The 21,022-nt window shown below is 46.6% G+C and overlaps 1 protein-coding gene across 1 annotated transcript; it reads right to left on the bottom strand.

The window, feature by feature from the left end:
- Positions 1-757: 757 nt before the first annotated feature.
- Positions 758-19,359, bottom strand: LOC139237951 (zinc finger protein 132-like). Its single transcript, XM_070867284.1, has 2 exons — positions 19,272-19,359; positions 758-5,598 (listed from the first exon to the last, which is right to left on the bottom strand). The coding sequence occupies exon 2, from the start codon at positions 5,281-5,283 to the stop codon at positions 4,174-4,176; it is 1,110 nt and encodes a 369-aa protein (XP_070723385.1). The 5' UTR covers positions 5,284-5,598; positions 19,272-19,359; the 3' UTR covers positions 758-4,173.
- Positions 19,360-21,022: the final 1,663 nt, after the last annotated feature.

Here is a 21,022-nt window from a genome sequence, read left to right as displayed (position 1 = left end):
CTCATATGATTTTCCAGTTTCCCCTTAAATGCATCTAGACTAGTCACTTCAACCCCACCCTGTGATAGCGAGTTCCACATTCTCAGCATCCTTTGGGTAAAGTCTATTTTTCTGAATTCCCTATTTGATTTCTAGTGGAGTTCATCAATTTGTTTAAAAATGTTATCCTACGTTTTATGAATGGGGCGTCGAGAACAAATCATTGATTAGGCTGCATTCTTCTGAATTCTCTATTGGATCTCTACAGCAACCTGTCACCAAATACTATGGGTCTTGGGTGAATGTAGCGGTGGAGGAACAGAGAGGCGCATTTGGACCAGGATGTGAGGAGAGGAAAATATATATTTAAAATAACCTGGCCGTTGACCTCTGTACCTCGATGACATCACAATCACTATTGAGACCGGGCTCTTCAGGGATCAATGATAGACGTGAGGACTGTGGTTAGGGTGATACAGTCAGGGGTTAGGGTTAGTGATTCGAGTTAGGATCTTACTGTCAGGGTTCGGGACCGGGGTTCCAGATAGGGTGCAAGGTTTAGGGTTGGGGTACACCAAGGCTAGGAGAGGCATTCTGGATGGTATGGAGAGCTGGGTCTTGTCCATGAGGGTAACCAAATTGATAAGAACTGAAATAATTGAGAGTAAGACAGGATAAAAGGATTAAAATGGAACAATCAATAGCAGGAAATCCATTAGTCTCTTATCATGGAAAAAAACAAGGAATTGACACACTACGTTTAAAACAAAGCTGATTTATTTTGCATATATCCAGAATCAACATCACTAAAACAGATTCTCTGGTCATTATCACACTGCTGTTTGTGGGAGCTAGCTATGCCCAAATTGGCTGCCACATTTCCTACATTACAACAGTGACTGCATTTTTTTTTGAGTTTCATTAGCTGTAAAGCGTTTTGGGATGTCTGATAGTTATGAAAGGTGTTATATAAATGCAAGTCTTTCTTTTCTTTTAATATTAAATTCCGCCCCATTTAGAGGGATTATTAACACCAGCAAAAAATAAATCCCAACTGTCAGAATGAACATGGTTCAGTCCTAAATGTGATTAACGCAGCAAAAACAGCAAAATCCAACTCCTGCAGTCAGTGTGAACTCACTGGTTTAATCAATCCATCTGAACTTTTAAATCTGTTCCCACAGTTAAAGCATTAACATGGTCTCATAAGAACATAAGAATTAAGAGCAGGAGTAGGCCATTTGGCCCCTCGAGCCTGCTCCACCATTTAATAAGATCATGGCCCATTTGATCTTGGCCTCAACCTTTTATGTGGCACCTTATCGATTTGATTTGTCCAATCAATATGAAGATCAAAATCGCCCATGATTATTGCCCTACCTTTCTTACAAGCCTCCATTATTTCTTGATTTATACTCTGGGCTACAGTGTGGCTACTGTTTGGGGGCCTGTAGACCACTCCCACCAGTGACTTCTTCCCCTTATTATTTCTTATTTCCACCCAAATTGATTCTACATCTTGATCTTCTGAGCCAATATCATTTCTCACTACTGCACTGATCTCATCCTTTATTAACAGAACTACCCCACCTCCTTTTTCTTTCTGCCTATCCTTCCGAATTGTCAGATATTTCTGAATATTCAGTTCCCAGCCTTGATCACCTTGCAAGCACATTTCTGTAATGGCTATCAGATTGTACCCATTTATTTCTATTTGTGCCGTCAGCTCATCTATCATGTTACGAATGCTGCGTGCATTCCGATAAAGAGCTTTTATTTTGTCTTTTTACCATCACATGGATGAACTTCAACAGTTGTACATCCCTGTCTGGAGTAAAAATAAAACAGGGAAGATGGCACAACTGTGGCTAACAAGGGAAATTAAGGATAGTGTTAAATCCAAGGAAGAGGCATATAAATTGGCCAGAAAAAACAGCAAACTTGAGGACTGGGAGAAATTTAGAATTCAGCAGAGGACAAAGGGTTTAATTAGGAGGGGGAAAATAGAGTACGAGAGGAAGCTTGCTGGGAACATAAAAACTGACTGCAAAAGCTTCTATAGATATGTGAAGAGAAAAAGTTTAGTGAAGACAAACGTAGGTCCCTTGCAGTCGGACTCAGGTGAATTAATTATGGGGAACAAAGAAATGGCAGACCAATTGAACAAATACTTTGGTTCTGTCTTCACGAAGGAAGACACAAATGACCTTCCGGATGTACTAGGGGACCGAGGGTCTAGTGAGGAGGAACTGAAGGATATCCTTATTAGGCGGGAAATTGTGTTGGGGAAATTGATGGGATTGAAGGCCGATAAATCCCCAGGACCTGATTGTCTGCAACCCAGAGTACTTAAGGAGGTGGCCCTAGAAATAGTGGATGCATTGGTGATCATTTTCCAACAGTCTATTGACTCTGGATCAGTTCCTATGGACTGGAGGATAGCAAATGTAACACCACTTTTTAAAAAAAGGAGGTAGAGAAAACAGGTAATTATAGTCTGACATCAGTAGTGGGGAAAATGTTGGAATCAATTATTAAGGATGAAATAGCAGCGCATTTGGAAAGCAGTGACAGGATTGGTCCAAGTCAGCATGGATTTGTGAAAGGGAAATCATGCTTGACAAATCTTCTGGAATTTTTTGAGGATGTAACTAGTAGAGTGGACAAGGGATAACTAGTGGATGTGGTGTATTTGGACTTTCAAAAGCCTTCTGACAAGGTTCCACACAAGAGATTGGTGTGCAAAATTAAAGCACATGGTATAGGGGATAATATACTGACGTGGATAGAGAACTGGTTGGCAGACAGGAAGCAGAGAGTCAGGATAAACGGGTCCTTTTCAGAATGGGAGTCAGTGACCAGTGGGGCGCCGCAGGGTTCAGTGCTGGGACCACAGCTATTTACAATATACATTAATGATTTGGATGAAGGAATTGAGTGTAATATCTCCAAGTTTGCAGATGACACTAAACTGGCTGGCGGTGTGAGCTGTGAGGAAGACGCTAAGAGGCTGCAAAGTGACTTGGACAGATGCATGGCAGATGCAGCATAATGTGGATAAATGTGAGGTTATCCACTTTGGTGGCAAAAACACGAAGGCAGAATATTATCTGAATGGTGGCAGATTAGGAAAAGGGGAGGTGCAACGAGACCTGGGTGTCATGGTTCATCAGTCATTGAAAGTTGGCATGCAGGTACAGCAGGCAGTGAAGAAGGCAAATGGCATGTTGGCCTTCATAGCTAGGGGATTTGAGTATATAAGCAGGGAGGTCTTACTGCAATTGTACAGGGCCTTGGTGAGGCCTCACCTGGAATATTGTGTTCAGTTTTGATCTCCTAATCTGAGGAAGGACATTCTTGCTATTGAGGGAGTGCAGCGAAGGTTCACCAGACTGATTCCCGGGCTGGCAGGACTGACATATGAGGAGAGACTGGATCAACTGGGCCTTTATACACTGGAGTTTAGAAGGATGAGAGGGGATCTCATAGAAACGTATAAGATTCTGACGGGACGGGACAGATTAGATGCGGGAAGAATGTTCCCGATGTTGGGGAAGTCCAGAACCAGGGGACACTGTCTTAGGATAAGCGGTCGGCCATTTAGGACTGAGATGAGGAGGAACTTCTTCACTCAGAGAGTCGTTAACTTGTGGAATTCCCTGCCGGAGAGAGTCGTTGATGCCAGTTCATTGGATATATTCAAGAGGGAGTTAGATATGGCCCTTACAGCTAAAGGGATCAAGGGGTATGGAGAGAAAGCGGGAAAATGGTACTGAGGTGAATGATCAGCCATGATCATATTGAATGATGGTGCAGGCTCGAAGGGCCGAATGGCCTACTCCTGCACCTATTTTCTATGTTTCCCTAATCTGACCCCACTTTCCAATGCACTTATATCTATACGTTCTGTCCCTTCCTGTCACACTCTGGTTATCATTACCCCTATCACTACCCTGCACTATTGCCTTCTCCTTTCTCTTTGACTTTTAATTTTCTGCTCACCGGATCCCCCTCCCAAATAGTTTAAAGCCCTATCTATAGCCCTAGTTATTGGATTCGCCAGCACACTGGGTCCCAGCCTGGTTCAAGTGAAGCCCGTTCTGATGGAACAGCTCCCTCTTATCCCATTGGCCCATGAATCGAAACCCATTTGTCCCACACCAATCTTTAAGCCACACGTTCATCTCTCTGATCTTATTTACCCTTTGCATCAGTGTGAACTCGCTGGTGTTTAATCAGAGCTGCAGAGCGTTTAAAGCTGTTCCCGCAGTCCAAGCATTTAAAAGATCTCTCATCAGTGTGAACTCGTTGGTGTCTCACCAGCTCTGCAGAGCATTTAAAGCTGTTCCCACATTCAGAGCAGTGAAATGGTCTCACGTCAGTGTGAACAAGCTGGTGTTTAATCAGTCCCTCTGAACTTTTAAATCTGTTCCCACAGTCACAGCATTTAAAAGGTCTCTCATCAGTGTGAATACGCTGGTGTTTAATCAGCTCAACAGCACTTTTAAAACTGTTCCCACAGTCAGAGCATTGAAATGGTCTCTCATCAGTGTGAATGAGCTGGTGTCTAATCAATCCCTCAGAGCTTTTAAATCTGTTCCCACAGTCAGAGCATTGAAATGGTCTCTCGTCAGTGTGAACTCGCTGATGTTTGATCAGACCCACAGAGCGTTTAAATCTGTTCCCACAGTCAGAGCATTTAAAAGGCCTCTCATCAGTGTGAACACGCTGGTGTCTAATCAGACCCACAGAACGTTTAAAGCTGTTCCCGCAGTCCAAGCATTTAAATGGTCTCTCATCAGTGTGAACAAGTTGGTGACTAATCAGCTCTGCAGCACGTTTAAAGTTGTTCCCACAGTCAGAGCATTTAAAAGGTCTCTCGTCAGTGTGAACTCGCTGGTGTTTACTCAGCTCACCAGAGCTTTTAAAGCTGTTTGCACAGACAGAGCATTTAAAAGGCCTCTCCCCAGTATGAACACGCTGGTGTTCAGTGCGACTGGATGAGTGCTTGAATCTCTTTTCGCAGTGAGAACAACTGAATAGTCTCATGTCAGTGTGAACTCGCTGGTGTCTAATCAATCCCTCAGACCTTTTAAATCTGTTCCCACAGAGAGAGCATTTAAAAGGTTTCTCATCAGTATGAACTCGCTGGTGTCTTCTCAGGTGGGATGAATGAGTGAATCCCTTCCCACACACGGAGCAGGGGAATGGCCTCTTCCCAGTGTGACTGCATTTATGAGTTTCCAGCTGGGACAGGGAACTGAATCCTTTCCCACAATCCCCACATTTACATGGTTTCTCCATGGTGTGGGTGTCCTTGTGTCTCTCCAGATTGGACGATCAGTTGAAGCCTCATCCACACATGTGTACTATTTCTCCCCGCTGTGAATGGTGCGATGTTTGTTCAGGCTGTGTAACTGGTTAAAGCTCCTTCCAGTCAGTGGAAAACTCTCACTCGGGTGTGTGTCTCAGTGCTTTTCCAGTCACACTGATGTTTGAAATCTTTTCCCACAGACAGAACAGACAATATTCAGGTCCTGATGAATTGAGTAACTCTGTCAGATCTTGACCAGATGTTTGGTTTGAGTTTCCCCGTCAGCAATTCTTGCCTTCAAATACCTGTAAAAGGAGTTTACAAAAATCATCACTGTGAGTGCAGGATAGAAATTCAAATCAGACAATTCTAGTTTCTATGGAACAATTCTTTCCTCTCTTGTTCCGCCAAAACTGTAAATCCCTCCTCCCTGTGCTGAAATCCAAACCCATAGCACCATCTCCAACATTTCTTTCCTCCACTCCCAGTTTTCTCCTTCCCTCTACTCTGTTTGGGTTCAATTCTACACCCCTTGTGTGCAGAGTGAGAGTAAAATCAATGAGTCAATGATTTTCTCTCCTGGTCACTGGGACCCTGAAGCCCCACCCACTCTTTGTTCCTGGCCAAGATGGTCTCGCATGCACCATGATCCCGCCCTGTCCAAGATAGCAGCCAATGATCCCGCTCACCCGGCGACCAGGCCTGTCACCGCGGTGCAAACACGAGGCCTGTGGGTTCTTATTCGGGGTCTGAGGCCTAAACTAAGTGTTTATAAAAATTCCCAGCCCACCCGTGGGTCCACTTTCTCCACTGCACCCACAACCTCTTACCACTTCGCGGAAGTGTCTCTTCCGCTTCAAACAATTGCTACCCCTCGCACTGCGCATCCCCAGAGCACTAGTCCTGCGGCTGCGCACTGGGTTCCTGTAGTCATCGATAGGCCACTTTCTTCCCCGTGGGGGATTCTGGGTAAATACCCCACCATTGAAAGTCGAATTGCTTAAGAGACCTTTATTTTAACATTCCATCGTGATTGGGGCCAGAGTGGCAATTAACAAAATTAATTAATACATTATACAGAATCTCACATGCCAAGTACGCTGGGGGCCACTTTTCAGTTACGAACTTGTACCTCAGGCCCCGCCCAGTCTGGTTTAATTGCTAAATATTTACTAACTATGTTTTCTAACTCAGTGTAGAAATGTTTTTCAGAGGGACTCTTGCGAAGCACGTTTTTTTGTGTGTCCTACCCGAGAAGCTGTTAATGGCTTAAATAAGCTGGCACCAATTTTTTTTCTCATGGTGAAAAGAGGTGAAAAATGCTACTGGCGATCCATCAAAACACATGGGACAGAGAAGGCCAATTCATCAGCACACTTGCCACAGGACTCGATATCGATTCTCTCCACCACTGGTGCACTGTGTCTGCAATATGTACAGTATACAAGTTGACCAAAATTCAGATTGTGTGGAGTTAAAGGGTAGGCCGTGTGGAGTCAAGTAGCATGTTTTGATGAAAAGATAGTTACAAAACAGAAATCAAAGGGTATGAGCTAAGGGAAGTTTCTCGGACTAGCAGAATGTGCTGGGACTCATGTTGTTCACCATTATATGCAATCAAAAATTGGAGGCATGTTGTCGAAATTTGCAAATGATACCAAGTTGGTGCTTGTGGAGACAGGCATCCTTTTTGTCTCTCTAATCTTTCCTGCCTTCCGCCCTATCATAGAACAAAAGGGATGGTCTTTCTTCCCTTGCCCCTTTCAGTGCTTCTTAAGAATGTGTTCTTTTTGAACTATTGCCAGTTCTGACGAAGGTCATCGACCCAAAACGTTGACTCTGTTTTTCTCTCCACAGATGCTGCCTGACCCGCTGAGATTTCCAGCATTTTCAGTTTTATTTCTCAGATAATAAAGCAGTTTATGTCCGCATGCAGCAGGACCTGGATGACATTCAGGCTTGGGCTGATAAGTGGCAAGTAACATTTGTGCCACACAACTGCCAGGCAAGGACCATCTCCAACAAGCGAGAGTCTAACCATCATTGACAAATCCCTCACCATCAACATCCTGGGGTCACAATTGACCAGAAACTTAACTGGGCTAGCACATAAATAATGTGGCCACAAGAACAGGTCAGAGGCTGGGTATTCTGCGGCAAGTGTCTCACCTGACTCCTCAAAACCTTTCCACATCTACAAGGCACAAATCAGGAATGTAATGAAATACTCTCCACTTGCCTGGATGAGTGCAGCTTCAACAACACTCAAGAAACTTAACACCATTCAGGACAAAGCAACACGTTTGATTAGCACCCCATCCACCGCCTTAAACATTCACTCCCTCCACCATGGCAGCAGTGTGCACCATCTACAGATGCACTGCAGCAACTCCACAAGACTTCTTCGGCAGCACCTCACAAACCCGCGACTTCTACCATCTAGAAGGACAAAGGCAACAAGTGCATGGGAACGCCATCACCTGCAAGTTCCCCTCCAAGTTACACATATCCTGACTGGGAAGTATATCACCGTTCCTTCATTGTCGCTGGGAAAAATCCTGTAACTCCCTCCGTATCAGTATTGTGGAGAACCTTCCCAGTCAAGTTCAAGGGTTCAAGGCAGCGGTTCACCTCCACCTTCTCAAGGGCAATTAGGGAAAGGCAATAAATGCTGGCCTTGCCAGCGATGCCCACATCCCATAAATGAATTTTTAAAAATTCACTTTGCTAAGAAGAGGGAAACTGAATATTTTTTTTTTTAAATGGCGAGAAACATTTTCGGGTTGGCAGACTGTAACGAGTGGGGTACTGCAAGGATCAGTGCTTGGGCCTCAGCTATTCAATGATTTGGATGAGGGACCAAATGTAATATATCCACGTTTGCTGATGATACAAAGCAAAGTGGGAATGTAAGTTGTGAAGAGGATGCAAAGAGGCTTCAAAGGGATATAGACAGGCTAAGTGAGTGGGCAAGAACATGGAAAATGGAATATAATGTGGAGAAATGTGAAGTTGTCCACTATGGTAGGAAAAATAAAAAAGCAGAGTATTTTTTAAATAGTGAGAGATTGGGAAATGTTGGTGTTCAAATGGACCTGGGTGTCCTTGTACACGAATCACAAAGTTAACATGCAGGTACATCAAGCAATTAAGAAAGCAAATGGTACATTGGCCTTTATTAGAAGAGGATTTGAATATAAGAGTAAAGGCATCTTACTGCAATTATACAGGGCCCTGGTGAGACCACACCTGGAGTATTGTGTACAGTTTTGGGGGCCGAAATTCACTGTCCCTGAATTCACCGTTACCGCGGGGTTTGGGTGGCCGATCGGAAAGGGAGATGGCCAGCAGCCAGCTGCCAGGGGAGGTGGCCAACGCAGAGATGGGGGAAGGAGGCCATACCCTCAAAGAGACTACAGACATCAGTTCTCCTTCCTTTAGTTTAGTGATGAGCAATGCCTGCAAAGGCTAAGATTTCGTAAAGAAGTTCTCAGGGAGCTCTGCACTGTCCTGCGAGAAGATCTAAGCCTCAAACAAGGCTCATGACCGCCCTCACCGTGGGCCACCGTCACCTTGAATTTTTATGCCACGGGGGCTTTCCAGTTTGCCACTGCAGACATTGGCAACATCTCCCAATTCTTGGCACATCGGTGCATCCGGCAGGTCACAAATGCACTAAACAGGACAAGGGTCCAGTACATCTCCTTCCCAATGACAAGGGAGACGTCAGGCCAGATTTGCCCGAATTGCAGGCTTCCCGAGGGTGCAGGGTGCCATTGACTGCACACACGTTCGGCTCAGGGCACCCCAATATCACCCCAAGATCTTTGTGAACCGCAAAGGCTTCCACTCGCTGAATGTGCAGCTCGTGTGTGATGCGAGGTACTCAGGAAGCAGCCATGATTCCTTCAATCTGCGCCAGACCAGTGTGCCTGCCTTCTTTACCGGCACCAATCAGGATTGCAGTTGGCTGTTTGGGGACAAGGGATATCTCCTGTCCACTTGGCTGCTCACTCCATTGTGGAACCCCAGGACAGCGCCAGAGCATGCTTACAATGATGCTCTTTCTGCTACCAGGTGCATCATCGAGCAGCGCATTGGGATCCTCAGGCAGAGGTTCCGTTGCCTGGACCGCTCTGGTGGTGCCTTGCAGTGCTCTCCTCAACGGGTCTCCATATTCGTGGTGGTCTGCTGCATGCTGCACAACCTGGCCATTATGAAGGGACAGCCACTGGAGGTTGAGCCAGCAGTACCACCTGATGAGAAGGAGGAGGCGCAGGAGGAGGAGGATCCTCGTCGCCCCAGAGCTAGGAGGCATCGTCCCCATCGCAACCTTGCAAGGCAAGTGCAGCTACGTCGGATAGCTGCTCGCTTCAGATAACCCCATCCACACATGACCCTTCAGCTCCCACTTTCAATGGCCATCGCAATGAGTGCCTTCACACAGAATTGCCCACTCCCAAATGAAACACCTGGCCAGATATATGTGCCAAAAATATTTATCAAATTATCCAAATCACTGCAAAAACAGAACATAAACAACAACATTATAATACTCTAATCATTTTTTACCCCTACGCACCTCACTAGAACACCTCTTACGCGTGACTACCCCAACACTAAGCCCAAGTGTTATCCCTGTGGCTGCATCATGGATCCAGGAAGGCTGCTGTGATTGTTGTCTGGGACATACAGCAACTTCTAGGACGCACTGGAACACCTCTGGGCCTGGAAGGGCTGGGTGCAGACTGGCCAGCACCCTCCTGGGAGGGTTCAGTCTGGCTTGGCTCAGGTGGAACCATGCATTGAGGCACTGGCGGAGTGCCAGGTCTGGGGCCAGGAATGTTGCGATCCTGAGAGAGCACATCAGCAGCACCCTGGTCCGAGGAGCCTGTGTCACTCCCCGGGGGTGGCACATGACCACCACCACTAAGCTGAGGGAGGTCAGGTCGGTGCTGTGGCGCAAGACCGGAGGGTCCCCCACGGCCCGTGTTGGACCCAGCTGGGAACGCAACACTGAAATGTTGGATGGCATTGAGCTGAGACTGAATGAAAGCATCCACAGTCTCAAATCCACCAGTGATGGCAGCGGTTTGAGCTCCATGGCAGCACTAAGACGCTGGGTGACCTGTTGGCCAGAGTGCATAAGAGCATTCTGCGCTTCCAGGGCCGTGGCCATCCTCTCCAAAGCAGCACCGATGCGATCGTTTGAGCGCACCAAAATGGCAGTTGCCACATCACCTGCAGGTTGCATCACATGTGGATCCACACGGACACTCTGGGATTCCACCATCGCCTGCACATTGGCAATGATTGGCTCCATGATGTGCGCAGAGCTGTCGAGTGTTCGGGAGACGGACTCCTCCACACTCCTCACCACTTCCATCAGCCTCTCTGCCACCCTTGTCAGTGCCCCCAACATCTGCGAATGCATGGGCTTCTCTAATAAGCCGCAACATCGATGGGCTCGTCTTGAGTCCTCCTCAACAGAACCCCGGTACAGACTTGTTCCCCCCACCCCCCCGGAGAGGTAGCACCCGAGGTGGCCTAGCGCCGTCACCATGTTGCAGCCCGCTTGACTTTTGGAGCTGCATATGGGTCGGGCCAGCCCCGAAAAAATTTCGGCGGTAATGGCCCCAAAAAGTCGGGGCAAGAGCCAGCTTTCCAGCGGTGCTGAATTTCGGCTCTTTGGTCTCCTTACCCAAGGATATACTTGCCATAGAGGGAGTGCAACAAAGGTTCACGAGACTGATTCCCAAGATGGGGGGGGGGGATTGTCCTATGAGGAGAGATTGAGTAGACTAGGCCTATATTCTCTAGACTTTAAGAATGAAAGGTGATCTCATTGAAACATACAGAATTCTTACAGGGCTTGATTTTCCCTGGCTGGGGAGTCTAGAACCAGGGGCCACAGTCTCAGAATAACGGGTCAGCCATTCAGGACCGAGATGAGGAGAAATTTCTTCACTCAGAGTGGTGAATCTTTGGAATTCTCTACCCCAGAAGGCTTAGGAGTCTCAGTTGTTTATATTCAAGACAGAGATCGATAGATCTTTGGAAATTAAGGCAATCAAAGGATAATAAGAACATAAGAATTAGGAACAGGAGTAGGCCATCTAGCCCCTCAAGCCTGCTCCGCCATTCAACAAGATCATGGCTGATCTGGCCGTGGACTCAGCTCCACTTACCCACCCTCTCCCCGTAACCCTTAATTCCCTTATTGGTTAAAAATCTATCTAGCTGTGATTTGAATACATTCAATGAGCTAGCCTCAACTGCTTCCTTGGGCAGAGAATTCCACAGATTCACAACCCTCTGGGAGAAGAAATTCCTTCTCAACTCGGTTTTAAATTGGCTCCCCCGTATTTTGAGGCTGTGCCCCCTAGTTCTAGTCTCCCCGACCAGTGGAAACAATCTCTCTGCCTCTATCTTGTCTATCCCTTTCATTATTTTAAATGTTTCTATAAGATCACCCCTTATCCTTCTGAACTCCAACGAGTAAAGACCCAGTCTAGTCAATCTATCATCATAAGGTAACCCTCTCATCTCCGGAATCAGCCTAGTGAATCGTCTCTGTACCCCCTCCAAAGCTAGTACATCCTTCCTTAAGTAAGGTGACCAAAACTGCACGCAGTACTCCAGGTGCGGATATGGGTTTAGTGCAGGAAAGTGGAGTTGAAGTCGAAGATCAGCCATGATTTCATTGACTGGCGGAGCAGGCTCAAGGGGCCGAATGGCCTACTCCTGCTCCTATTTATTATGTTCTTATCAACTATTAAATGTTGGTGTTCAAAAAGATTTAGCTGTCCTCGTACAGGAAACACAGAAAGTTAGCATGCAGGTACAGCAAGCAACTAGGAAGGCAACTGGCACGTTGGCCTTTATTGCAAGGGGTTTGGAGTATGAGAGTAAGGAAGTCTTACTAAAATTGTACAGGGCTCTGATGAGACCACACCTGGAGTACTGTGCACAGTTTTGGTCTCCTTATCCGAGAATGGACATAGAGGCGGTTCAACAAAGGTTCCCTCGATTGATCCCTGGGGGGAGGAAGTTGTCATGTGAGGAGAGATTGAGTAGATTGGGCCTGTACTCTCTGGAGTTTGGAAGAATGAGAGGTGATCTAATTGAAACATGTAATATTCTGAGGGGGATTGACAAGGTAGATGGTGACAGGTTGTTTCCTGTGGCTGGAGAGTCTAGGACTGGGGCGCATTGTCTCAGGATAAGGGGTCGGCCATTTAAGACTGAGATAAGGAGGAATATCTTTACTCAGAGTGTTGTAAATCTTTGGAATTCTCTACCCTAAAGTGATGTGGAAGCTGAAGGCTGAGATAGACAGAATTTTGCACTCTCGGGGAATCAAGGGATATGGGGATCGGGCATAAAAATGGAGTTGAGGTCGAAGTTGAGCCATTATCTTATTGAATGGAGGAGAACATACATAAGAACATAAGAAATAGGAGCAGGGAGTAGGTAATTTGGTCCCTCGAGCCTGCTCCGCCATTCAATAAGATCATGGCTGATCTGATCTTGGCCTCAACTCCACTTTTCTGCCCGCTCCCCATAGCTCTAGAGTCCCCTATCGTTCAAAAATCTTTCTATCTCTACCTTAAATATATTCAATGACCCAGCCTCAACAGCTCTCTGAGGTAGAGAATTCCAAAGATTCACGACCCTCTGAGAGAAGAAATTCCTCCTCCTCTCCGTGTTAAATGGGCAAGCCCTTATTCTGAATAACGGTCGCTCCTTCTGAAGAGGTGACCCGTTATTCGAGCAGGCTTGAGGGGCCATATGGACTACTGCTGCTCCTAATTCTAATGTTCTTATGTTCATGGCCCAGCATACCCCTCCCTCGTCTATCATCATCAAACCAGAGGGCTGACCCTGATTCAAGAGGAGTGCAGAAGTGCATGCCGGGAACAGCACCAGGTGTACCTGAAAATGAGGTGCCAACCTGGTGAAGCTAAAACACAGGACTGCATGTCTGCCAAACAGAGAAAGCAGCATGCTGTAGACAGAGCCAAGCGATCCAACAATCAATGGATCAGATCAAAGCTCTGCTGTGCTGCCACATCTAGTCACGAATGGTAGTGGACAATTAAGCAACTAATATGCAAAGCCCATCATGTAAGTGCAAAAGGCAAGACTGAATCATTTGTAACTATCTTGAACCAGAAGTGCCAAGTGGGTGATCCTTCTGTGCCTCCTGCTGAGTCAACAATAACAACAACTTACATTTATTTGGGGCTTTTACTTTAGTAAAATGTTCTCAGGCTCTTCACAAGAATGTTAGACAAAATGTGACACCAGACCACATAAGGAGATATTAGGACAGGTGAAAAACTTAATCAAAAAGGTAGATTTTAAGAATTATCCTAAAGGCGGCAAGATGCAGGTAGATTTTCTGAATTTCAGACCTGCAGGCCTAGGCAGATGAAGGCATGACCGCCAATCATGGAGCAATAAAAATCGGGGATGCACAAGAGGCCAGAATTGGAGGAGCAGAGATATCTCGGAGGCGGTTACAGAGATGGTGAGGAACGCTGCCGAGGAGGGATTTGAACACAAAGATGAAAGTTGTAATTTGAGGCATTGCTGGACCGGGAGCAAATGTAGGTCGGTAAGCACAGAGGTGATGGGTGAATGGGACTTGGTGAGAGTCAGGATACAGGCAGCAGAGTTTTGAAGGAGCTGTAGCTTATGGAGGGCAACAGATGGGAACCAGCCAGGAGAGCATTGGTATAGTTGAGTCATGGATGAGGGTTTGAGCAGCAGATAGGCAGAGGCAGAGTTGAGCAATGTTAGAGGTGGAAGGTGCTCTTGGTAATAGAAAGGATATATGGTCGGAAGCTCAACTCAAGGTCAAATGGGACATCAAGATTCTGAACAGTGTGGTTAAGCCTCAAGAGATTGTGGCGGGGTCTCGTCACCCCGGGGAAGGGCTCCATAGCATGCAACAAGACCTGGACGACATTCAGACTTGGGCTGATAAATAACAAGTAACATTCGCACCACACAAGTGCCAGACAATGACTATCTCCGAGAGGATAACCACCACCCATTGACATTCAACGGCATTACCATCGCCGGATCCACCACCAACATTGTGGGGGTCACCATTGACCAGAAACTTAACTGGACCAGCCACATAAATACTGTGGCAACAAGCGCAGGTCAGAGGCTGGGTATTCTGTGGTGAGTGTCTGACCTCCTGACTCCCAAAGCCTTTTCACCATCTACAAGGCATATGTCAGGAGTGTGATGGGATACTCTCCACTTGCCTGGATAAGTGCAGCTCCAATAACATGCAAGAAGCTCTATACCATCCAGGACAAAGCAGCCTGCTTGATTGGCACTCCATCCATCACTTTAAACACCCCTCCACCACCAGCATACTGTGGCTGCAGTGTGTATAATCTACACGATGCACTGCAGTAACGCACTAAGGTTTCTTCGGCAGCACCTCCCAAACCCACGACCTCTACACCCTAAAAGGAAAAGGGCAGCAGGCGCATGGGAACACCATCACCTGCAAGTTCCCCTCCAAGTTACACACTATCCTATCACTGTTCCTTCATAGTCCCTGGGTCAAAATCTTGTAACTCCCTCCCTAACAGCACTGTGGGAGTACCTTCACTCCATCAGTCTTTACGGTAGAGGGCACTACCGTATTTTGTGTCAGTCTTTACGGTAGAAGACACTAACAATATTCCGACAGTAGATAGTCTAGGGGCTATGGGGGGAGGAACTTAACACAATCACAATCACTAAGGAGGTGGTACTCAGTAAGACAATGGGACTAAAGGCAGATAAATCCCCTGGGCCTGATGGCTTGCATCCTAGGGTCTTAAGAGAAGTAGCAGCAGGGATTGTGGATGCATTGGTTGTAATTTACCAAAATTCACTGGATTCTGGGAAGGTCCCAGCAGATTGGAAAACTGCAAATGTAACGCACCTAGTTAAAAAAGGAGGCAGACAAAAAATGGGAAACTATAGACCAGTTAGCCCAACATCTGTGGTTGGGAAAATGTTGGAGTCCATTATTAAAGGAGCAGTAGCAGGACATTTGGAAAAGCAAAATTCAGTCAGGCAGAGTCAGCATGGATTTATGAAGGGGAAGTTATGTTTGACAAATTTGCTGGAGTTCTTTGAGGATGTAATGAACAGGGTGGATAAAGAGGAACTAGTGGATGTGGTGTATTTGGACTTCCAGAAGGCATTTGACAAGGTGCCACAAAAAAGGTTACTGCACAAGATAAAAGTTTATGGGGTTGGGGATAATATATTAGCATGGATAGAGGATAGCAACCAGTAACTAGTGGGGTGCCGCAGGGATCAATGCTGGGACCCAACTATTTTCAATCTATATTAACGACTTGAAAGAAGGGACTGAGTGTAACTTAACCAAGTTTGCTGACGATACAAAGATGGGAGGAAAAGCAATGCGTGAGGAGGACACAAAAAATCTGCAAAAGGACATAGACAGGCTAAGTGAATGGGCAAACACTTGGCAGATGGAGTATAATGTTGGAAAGTGTGAGGTCATGCCGTTTGGCAGAAAAAAAATCAAAGAGCAAGTTATTATTTAAATGGAGAAAGATTGCAAAGTGCCACAATATAGCGGGACCTAGGGGTACTTGTGCATGAAGCACAAAAGGATAGTATGCAGGTACAGCAAATGATCAGAAAGGCCAATGGTATCTTGGCTTTTATTGCAAAGGGGATGGAGTACAAAAGCAGGGAAGTCTTACTACAGCTATATAAGGTATTGGTGAGGCCACACCTGGAATACTGCGTGCAGTTTTGGTTTCCATATTTATGAAAGGATATACTTGCTTTGGAGGCAGTTCAGAGAAGGTTCACTAGGTTGATTCCGGGGATGAGGGGGTTGACTTATGAGGAAAGGTTGAGTAGGTTGGGCCTCTACTCATTGGAATTCAGAAGAATGAGAGATGATCTTATCGAAACAAATAAGATTATGAGGGGGCTTGACAAGGTGGATCAGAGAGGATATTTCCACTGATGAGGGAGACTAGAACTAGTGGGTATGATCTTAGAATAAGGGGCCGCCCATTTAAAACAGAGTTGAGGAGAAATTTCTTCTCTCAGAGGGTTGTAAATTTGTGGAATTTGCTGCCTCAGAAAGCTGTGGAACCTGGGACATTGAATAAATTTAAGACAGAAATATACAGTTTCTTAAACAATAAGGTGTTATGGGGAGCGGCGGGAAAGTGGTGCTGAGTCCATGATCAGATCAGCCATAATCTTATTGAATGGCAGAGCATGCTCGAGGGGCCGTATGGCCTGCTCCTGCTTCTATTTCTTAAGTTCTTATGTTCACCACACGGACTGCAGCAGTTCAAGGCGGCGGCTCACCACCACTTTCTTGAAGGCAATTAGGGATGGGTAATAAATGCTGGCCTTCCCAGCGATGCCCACATCTCATGGAGGAATTTTTAAAAAATCCACCCCTGGGGAAGGGCTTCCTTGGATTGAGCATTAATCCACCCCCAGGGAAGGGCACCGTAGGTCCAAGCATTAGCTCACTCGTGGGTAAGGGCAACATTGGCCCAAACATTAATCCACCCATGTGGCCCCATAAACCAGAGCATTAATTTATCCCTGGGAGAAGGCCCCATAGTCCCAAGCATTAATCCACAGCGGAGAAACATCCCTTAACTCCTACCCTCTGAATTCTGTTTTGTAGCCATCTTTCCATCCATTCTGTTAATTGGCCCTTGACCTATTACTCAATTACTGTTTTGACTACCAATTTTTGATCCCAATCCAGCTGAGCCAGATATTTTCTCAATGCACTGAAGTTAGCCCTCTTTCAGTTGCTTGATTGTTCCTTGTCCTTTTCCATGACTATTCTGAACCTGATATTACAACACCATTATGATCACTGTTCCCCAAATGCTCCCCCACTGAAACATGTTCCACTTGCCCCATTTCATTCCCCAGAACTACATCCAGCACTCCTTCCTTCCTCGTTGGGCTGCAAACAGTGATGAAGAAAATTCTCCTGCCCACATGTCAGGAATTTCTCCCCCTCTGTGACTTTTATACTATTACAATCCCAGTCTATATTAGAATAATTGAACGCTCCCATTATCACTACTCAGTAGTTCCTGCATCTTTCGTAATTTGCTTGCAAATTTGCTCCTCTATCTCAGTCCTCAACAAATGCCCCCACCTCAATGAATTTCGAGCTCGGCACGATGCTGAGCTCTTTTTCCGCTGCCTTTGCCTCCATGCCCACTTCTTCGGCCAGGAGTCTTCCACCTGCACAGCTGACCAGTTTTCAGAATTCTCGCTCTACCTGGACCCCTCCCTCTGACCTCTTACCCTCTCTCGACCGCTTCATTGCAAACTGCCGACGGGACATTGGCCGCCTCAGTTTCTCTGCTCACCTCACTCACTCCAACCTACTTCCCTCTGAACTTGCAGCATTCCGCTCGCAGATCCAAGCCTAAACTTGTCATCAAACCTGCTGACAAGGGTGGGGCTGTTGGTCGGTTCGCCAAACAACTCTACCGTGCAGAGGCTGATCGCCAACTCTCTGACACCTCCTCCTACCTCCCCCTGGACCATGACCAACTGAACATCAAGTCATCATTTCTCAGACCGTCACTGACCTCATCTCCTCTGGAGATCTTCCCTCCACAGCCACCAACCTCATAGTTCCCCAACCCCGCACAGCCCGCTTCTACCTCCTTCCCAAGATCCACAAACAGGACTGCCCTGGTAGACCCATCGTGTCAGCCTGTTCTTGCCCGACAGAACTTATTACTTCCTATCTCAACTCAATTTTTTCTCCCCTTGTCCACTCTCTTCCCACCTACATCCTCGACTCCTCCGACACCCTCTGTCACTTTAACAATTTTCAGTTTCCCGGCCCCAACTGGCTCCTTTTCACCATGGACATCCAATCCCTCTACACTTCCATCCCCCACCAGGATGGCCTGAGGTGAATCTTCAGGTCCTTGCACCTTTTGAAGCTCTTCTCATAGTGGAACGTTTAAATGGCTTCTCATCAGAGTGAACAAGCTGGTGTAAAGGTAGAGAAGATGCAAGAGCGAATACCTTCCCACACATGGAACAGGTGAACGGCCTCTCCCCGGTGTGAATGTGTTGATGCTTCTAAAGCTCTTCTCGCAGTTGGGACATTTAAAGTGCTTGTGCTGCATCAGGTCGCTGGAGCTTTTAAAACTTCTCGCAATCAGAGCATTAAAACGATCTCTCATCATGTGAACCCGCTCATGTGATAACAGGTTGGAAGACTGGCTAAAGCACTTCTCACACGCAGAGCAGGTGAATGGCCTCTCTCTGGTGTGTAGATGCTAGTGTCTCCCGACTGATTAAATCCCTTCCTACACATGGAGCAGATGAACAGCCTTTTTCTGGTGTGACTGCATTGATACTTTTCCAGCTCAGAGGGATGACTGAATTTCTTCCAACAGTCTCTCCACAGTGTGACTGTGCTTGTGCCTCCCTAGATCTAAACAAGATGTTTGCTTTGAGCTTCCCTTCTGCAAATCCTCCCCATGTAATACCCTGTAAAACAAGGTCACATCACAATAGGCCATTTTTAAAATTTTGTCTTTTTGTTCTTCCAAAACCCGCTCTCCTTCCTCTCTGCATTGAAATCAAAGTCGAACACAAAGCCACTATCTGTCCCTTTAATCACAGGAACAGAGAAACAGTATCCCTTTAAATATGGCAGGAACCTGCTGGGCGCAGCGCATGCTCAGGAAGCAGTACCCGCTCCAACAATCAAAACGTTACTGCGCCTGCGCGTTGGGCTCGAGTCAACAGTGCAATCGCGCGGGGCCCCCTGGGTCAGGCAGACGGGCGGCCATTGAGGCCGAATCACCGGCGGAAAGTGAGTTTGCGGCACCGAGTGAGCTCGAGGTTGGGCGGAGAGACGGTGCAGGGAGTGGGGACGGGGAGAGAGAGAATAAAGTAAAATCCAAACCCGAGAGTAGGCGGGAGCTCCCCGGACATCGAATGGAGCGGACTCAGCCGTGTCGATCATCTGATGTCGAGGCGAAGAACACATGAGCTTGAGGCCCGGCCTGACTGACGGGAGCTCTGGCCAATAGGAAGAGCGGGAGCGCAGGTGGGCGGAGCGAGTTGGCGGCGGATCCTCCAACCAATGGCGGGGCAGCAAGGGGGCGGGGCCTGGTGACCAGCTGAGGTGCGCTCGGGCCGATTGTGACGCGCTGCAACAACAAAAAAAAGGCCTTGGGAAATGTTTGGAGTGTCCCCCAGATGGGGGGAGGGGGCACTTGATCGAATGTATTTTGTTTACTCTAAAAGAGTTGTGACGCGCTGTCCAGGGTGTCCCTGGAGATGGAGCACGCGGTGTCCACCGGTACGCTCGCGGACTTCCGCGAGAGGTGGGCGCTGGAGTGCATCGTTACTCCCGGCAACCAAATTTTAATGTGAATTTATATGTTTTAAAGTTTAATTTGTTTTAATTGCCAGGGTTTAGTGTCCCCCTCCCCTTTTATAGGGGGCACTTGTAAATTATATGATTTTAATGCCCCAAAAAAAATCACAAAAGGAAAAAAAACACAAAAAAACAACAAAAAAAAAGAGGGCAGTTATAAGTGTCTGGAGTGTCCCCTAGATCGTGGGGCACTCGATCTAATGTTATTTTGTACTCCCCAAAAGAGTTGTGACGCGCTGTTTAGGGTGTCCCTGGAGATGGAGCAAGCGGTGTCCACCGGTACGCTCGCGGCCTTCCGCGAGAGGTGGGCACCGGAGGGGCTGGAGTGCATCGTTACCCCCGGCAACCAAATTTTAATTTGAATTTATATGTTTTAAAGTTTAATTTGTTTTAATTGCCAGGTTTTAGTGTCTTCCCCTTTTATAGGGGGCACTTGTAAAATATACGATGTTAATGCTCAAAAAAAACACAAAAAAAACTACAAAAATACAAAAAAAACCCAAAAAAGGGCATTGGAAAATGTTTGGAGTGGCCCCTGGGGGGTACTTGATTTAAATGTTTTATTTTGTCTCCTCTAAAAGTGTTGTGATGCACGGTCCCCAGGTGAGAGCAGCTGAGTGAGCATAGCTGGGGCTGGAATCTGGGAGAGGGGCCACAGTGAGCACAGAGTTTGGGCTGGAATCTGGGAGAGGGGCCACAGTGAGCGGCCTTTCAAAGGGTCAGAGGGACAGCAGCTTCACCACACAAGCTTATTTAAATACACATTTCCTGCTCACCACCTTTTGAAGGGCAATTAGGGATGGGCAATACATGCCGGCCGTGCCAATGACACCCGGATGTTATGAACAAATAAAAAAACTCTCAACAACATTTTGGCCCCAAGTTTCCACATGATTTGCTCCTGATTTTTAGGAGCAACTGGTGGACAACAGAGTATCTTAGAAATCGGAATTATTTACATTTAAGTTTTCTGCAGTTCTAGTCAGGTAGAACAGTTTCACTTTTGAACAGAATTTTTTTTTCAAAAGGGGGCGTGTCTGGCCACTGACGCTTGATTTGAAAGTTTCCACAGTGAAAACGTACTCCAAACTAACTTAGAATGGAGCAAGTGAAGATTTTTGTAGGCTTGAAAAAACCTTCTCTACACAATAAAAAAATCAGGCGCAGGTTAGAAATTAGACGTCGGGAACGAGGTGGGGGAAGGGAAGTCATTAAATTCTACAATAAATCCTTATTTATACTTATACAAATATTATACAAATAAATCCAACCTG

This window comes from Pristiophorus japonicus, chromosome 2 (assembly GCF_044704955.1).
Source record: "Pristiophorus japonicus isolate sPriJap1 chromosome 2, sPriJap1.hap1, whole genome shotgun sequence".
Taxonomy (NCBI): Eukaryota; Metazoa; Chordata; class Chondrichthyes; family Pristiophoridae; genus Pristiophorus; species Pristiophorus japonicus.
Note: the sequence above shows the minus strand (reverse complement) of the source record. Positions and strands in the feature narration are given on the sequence as shown.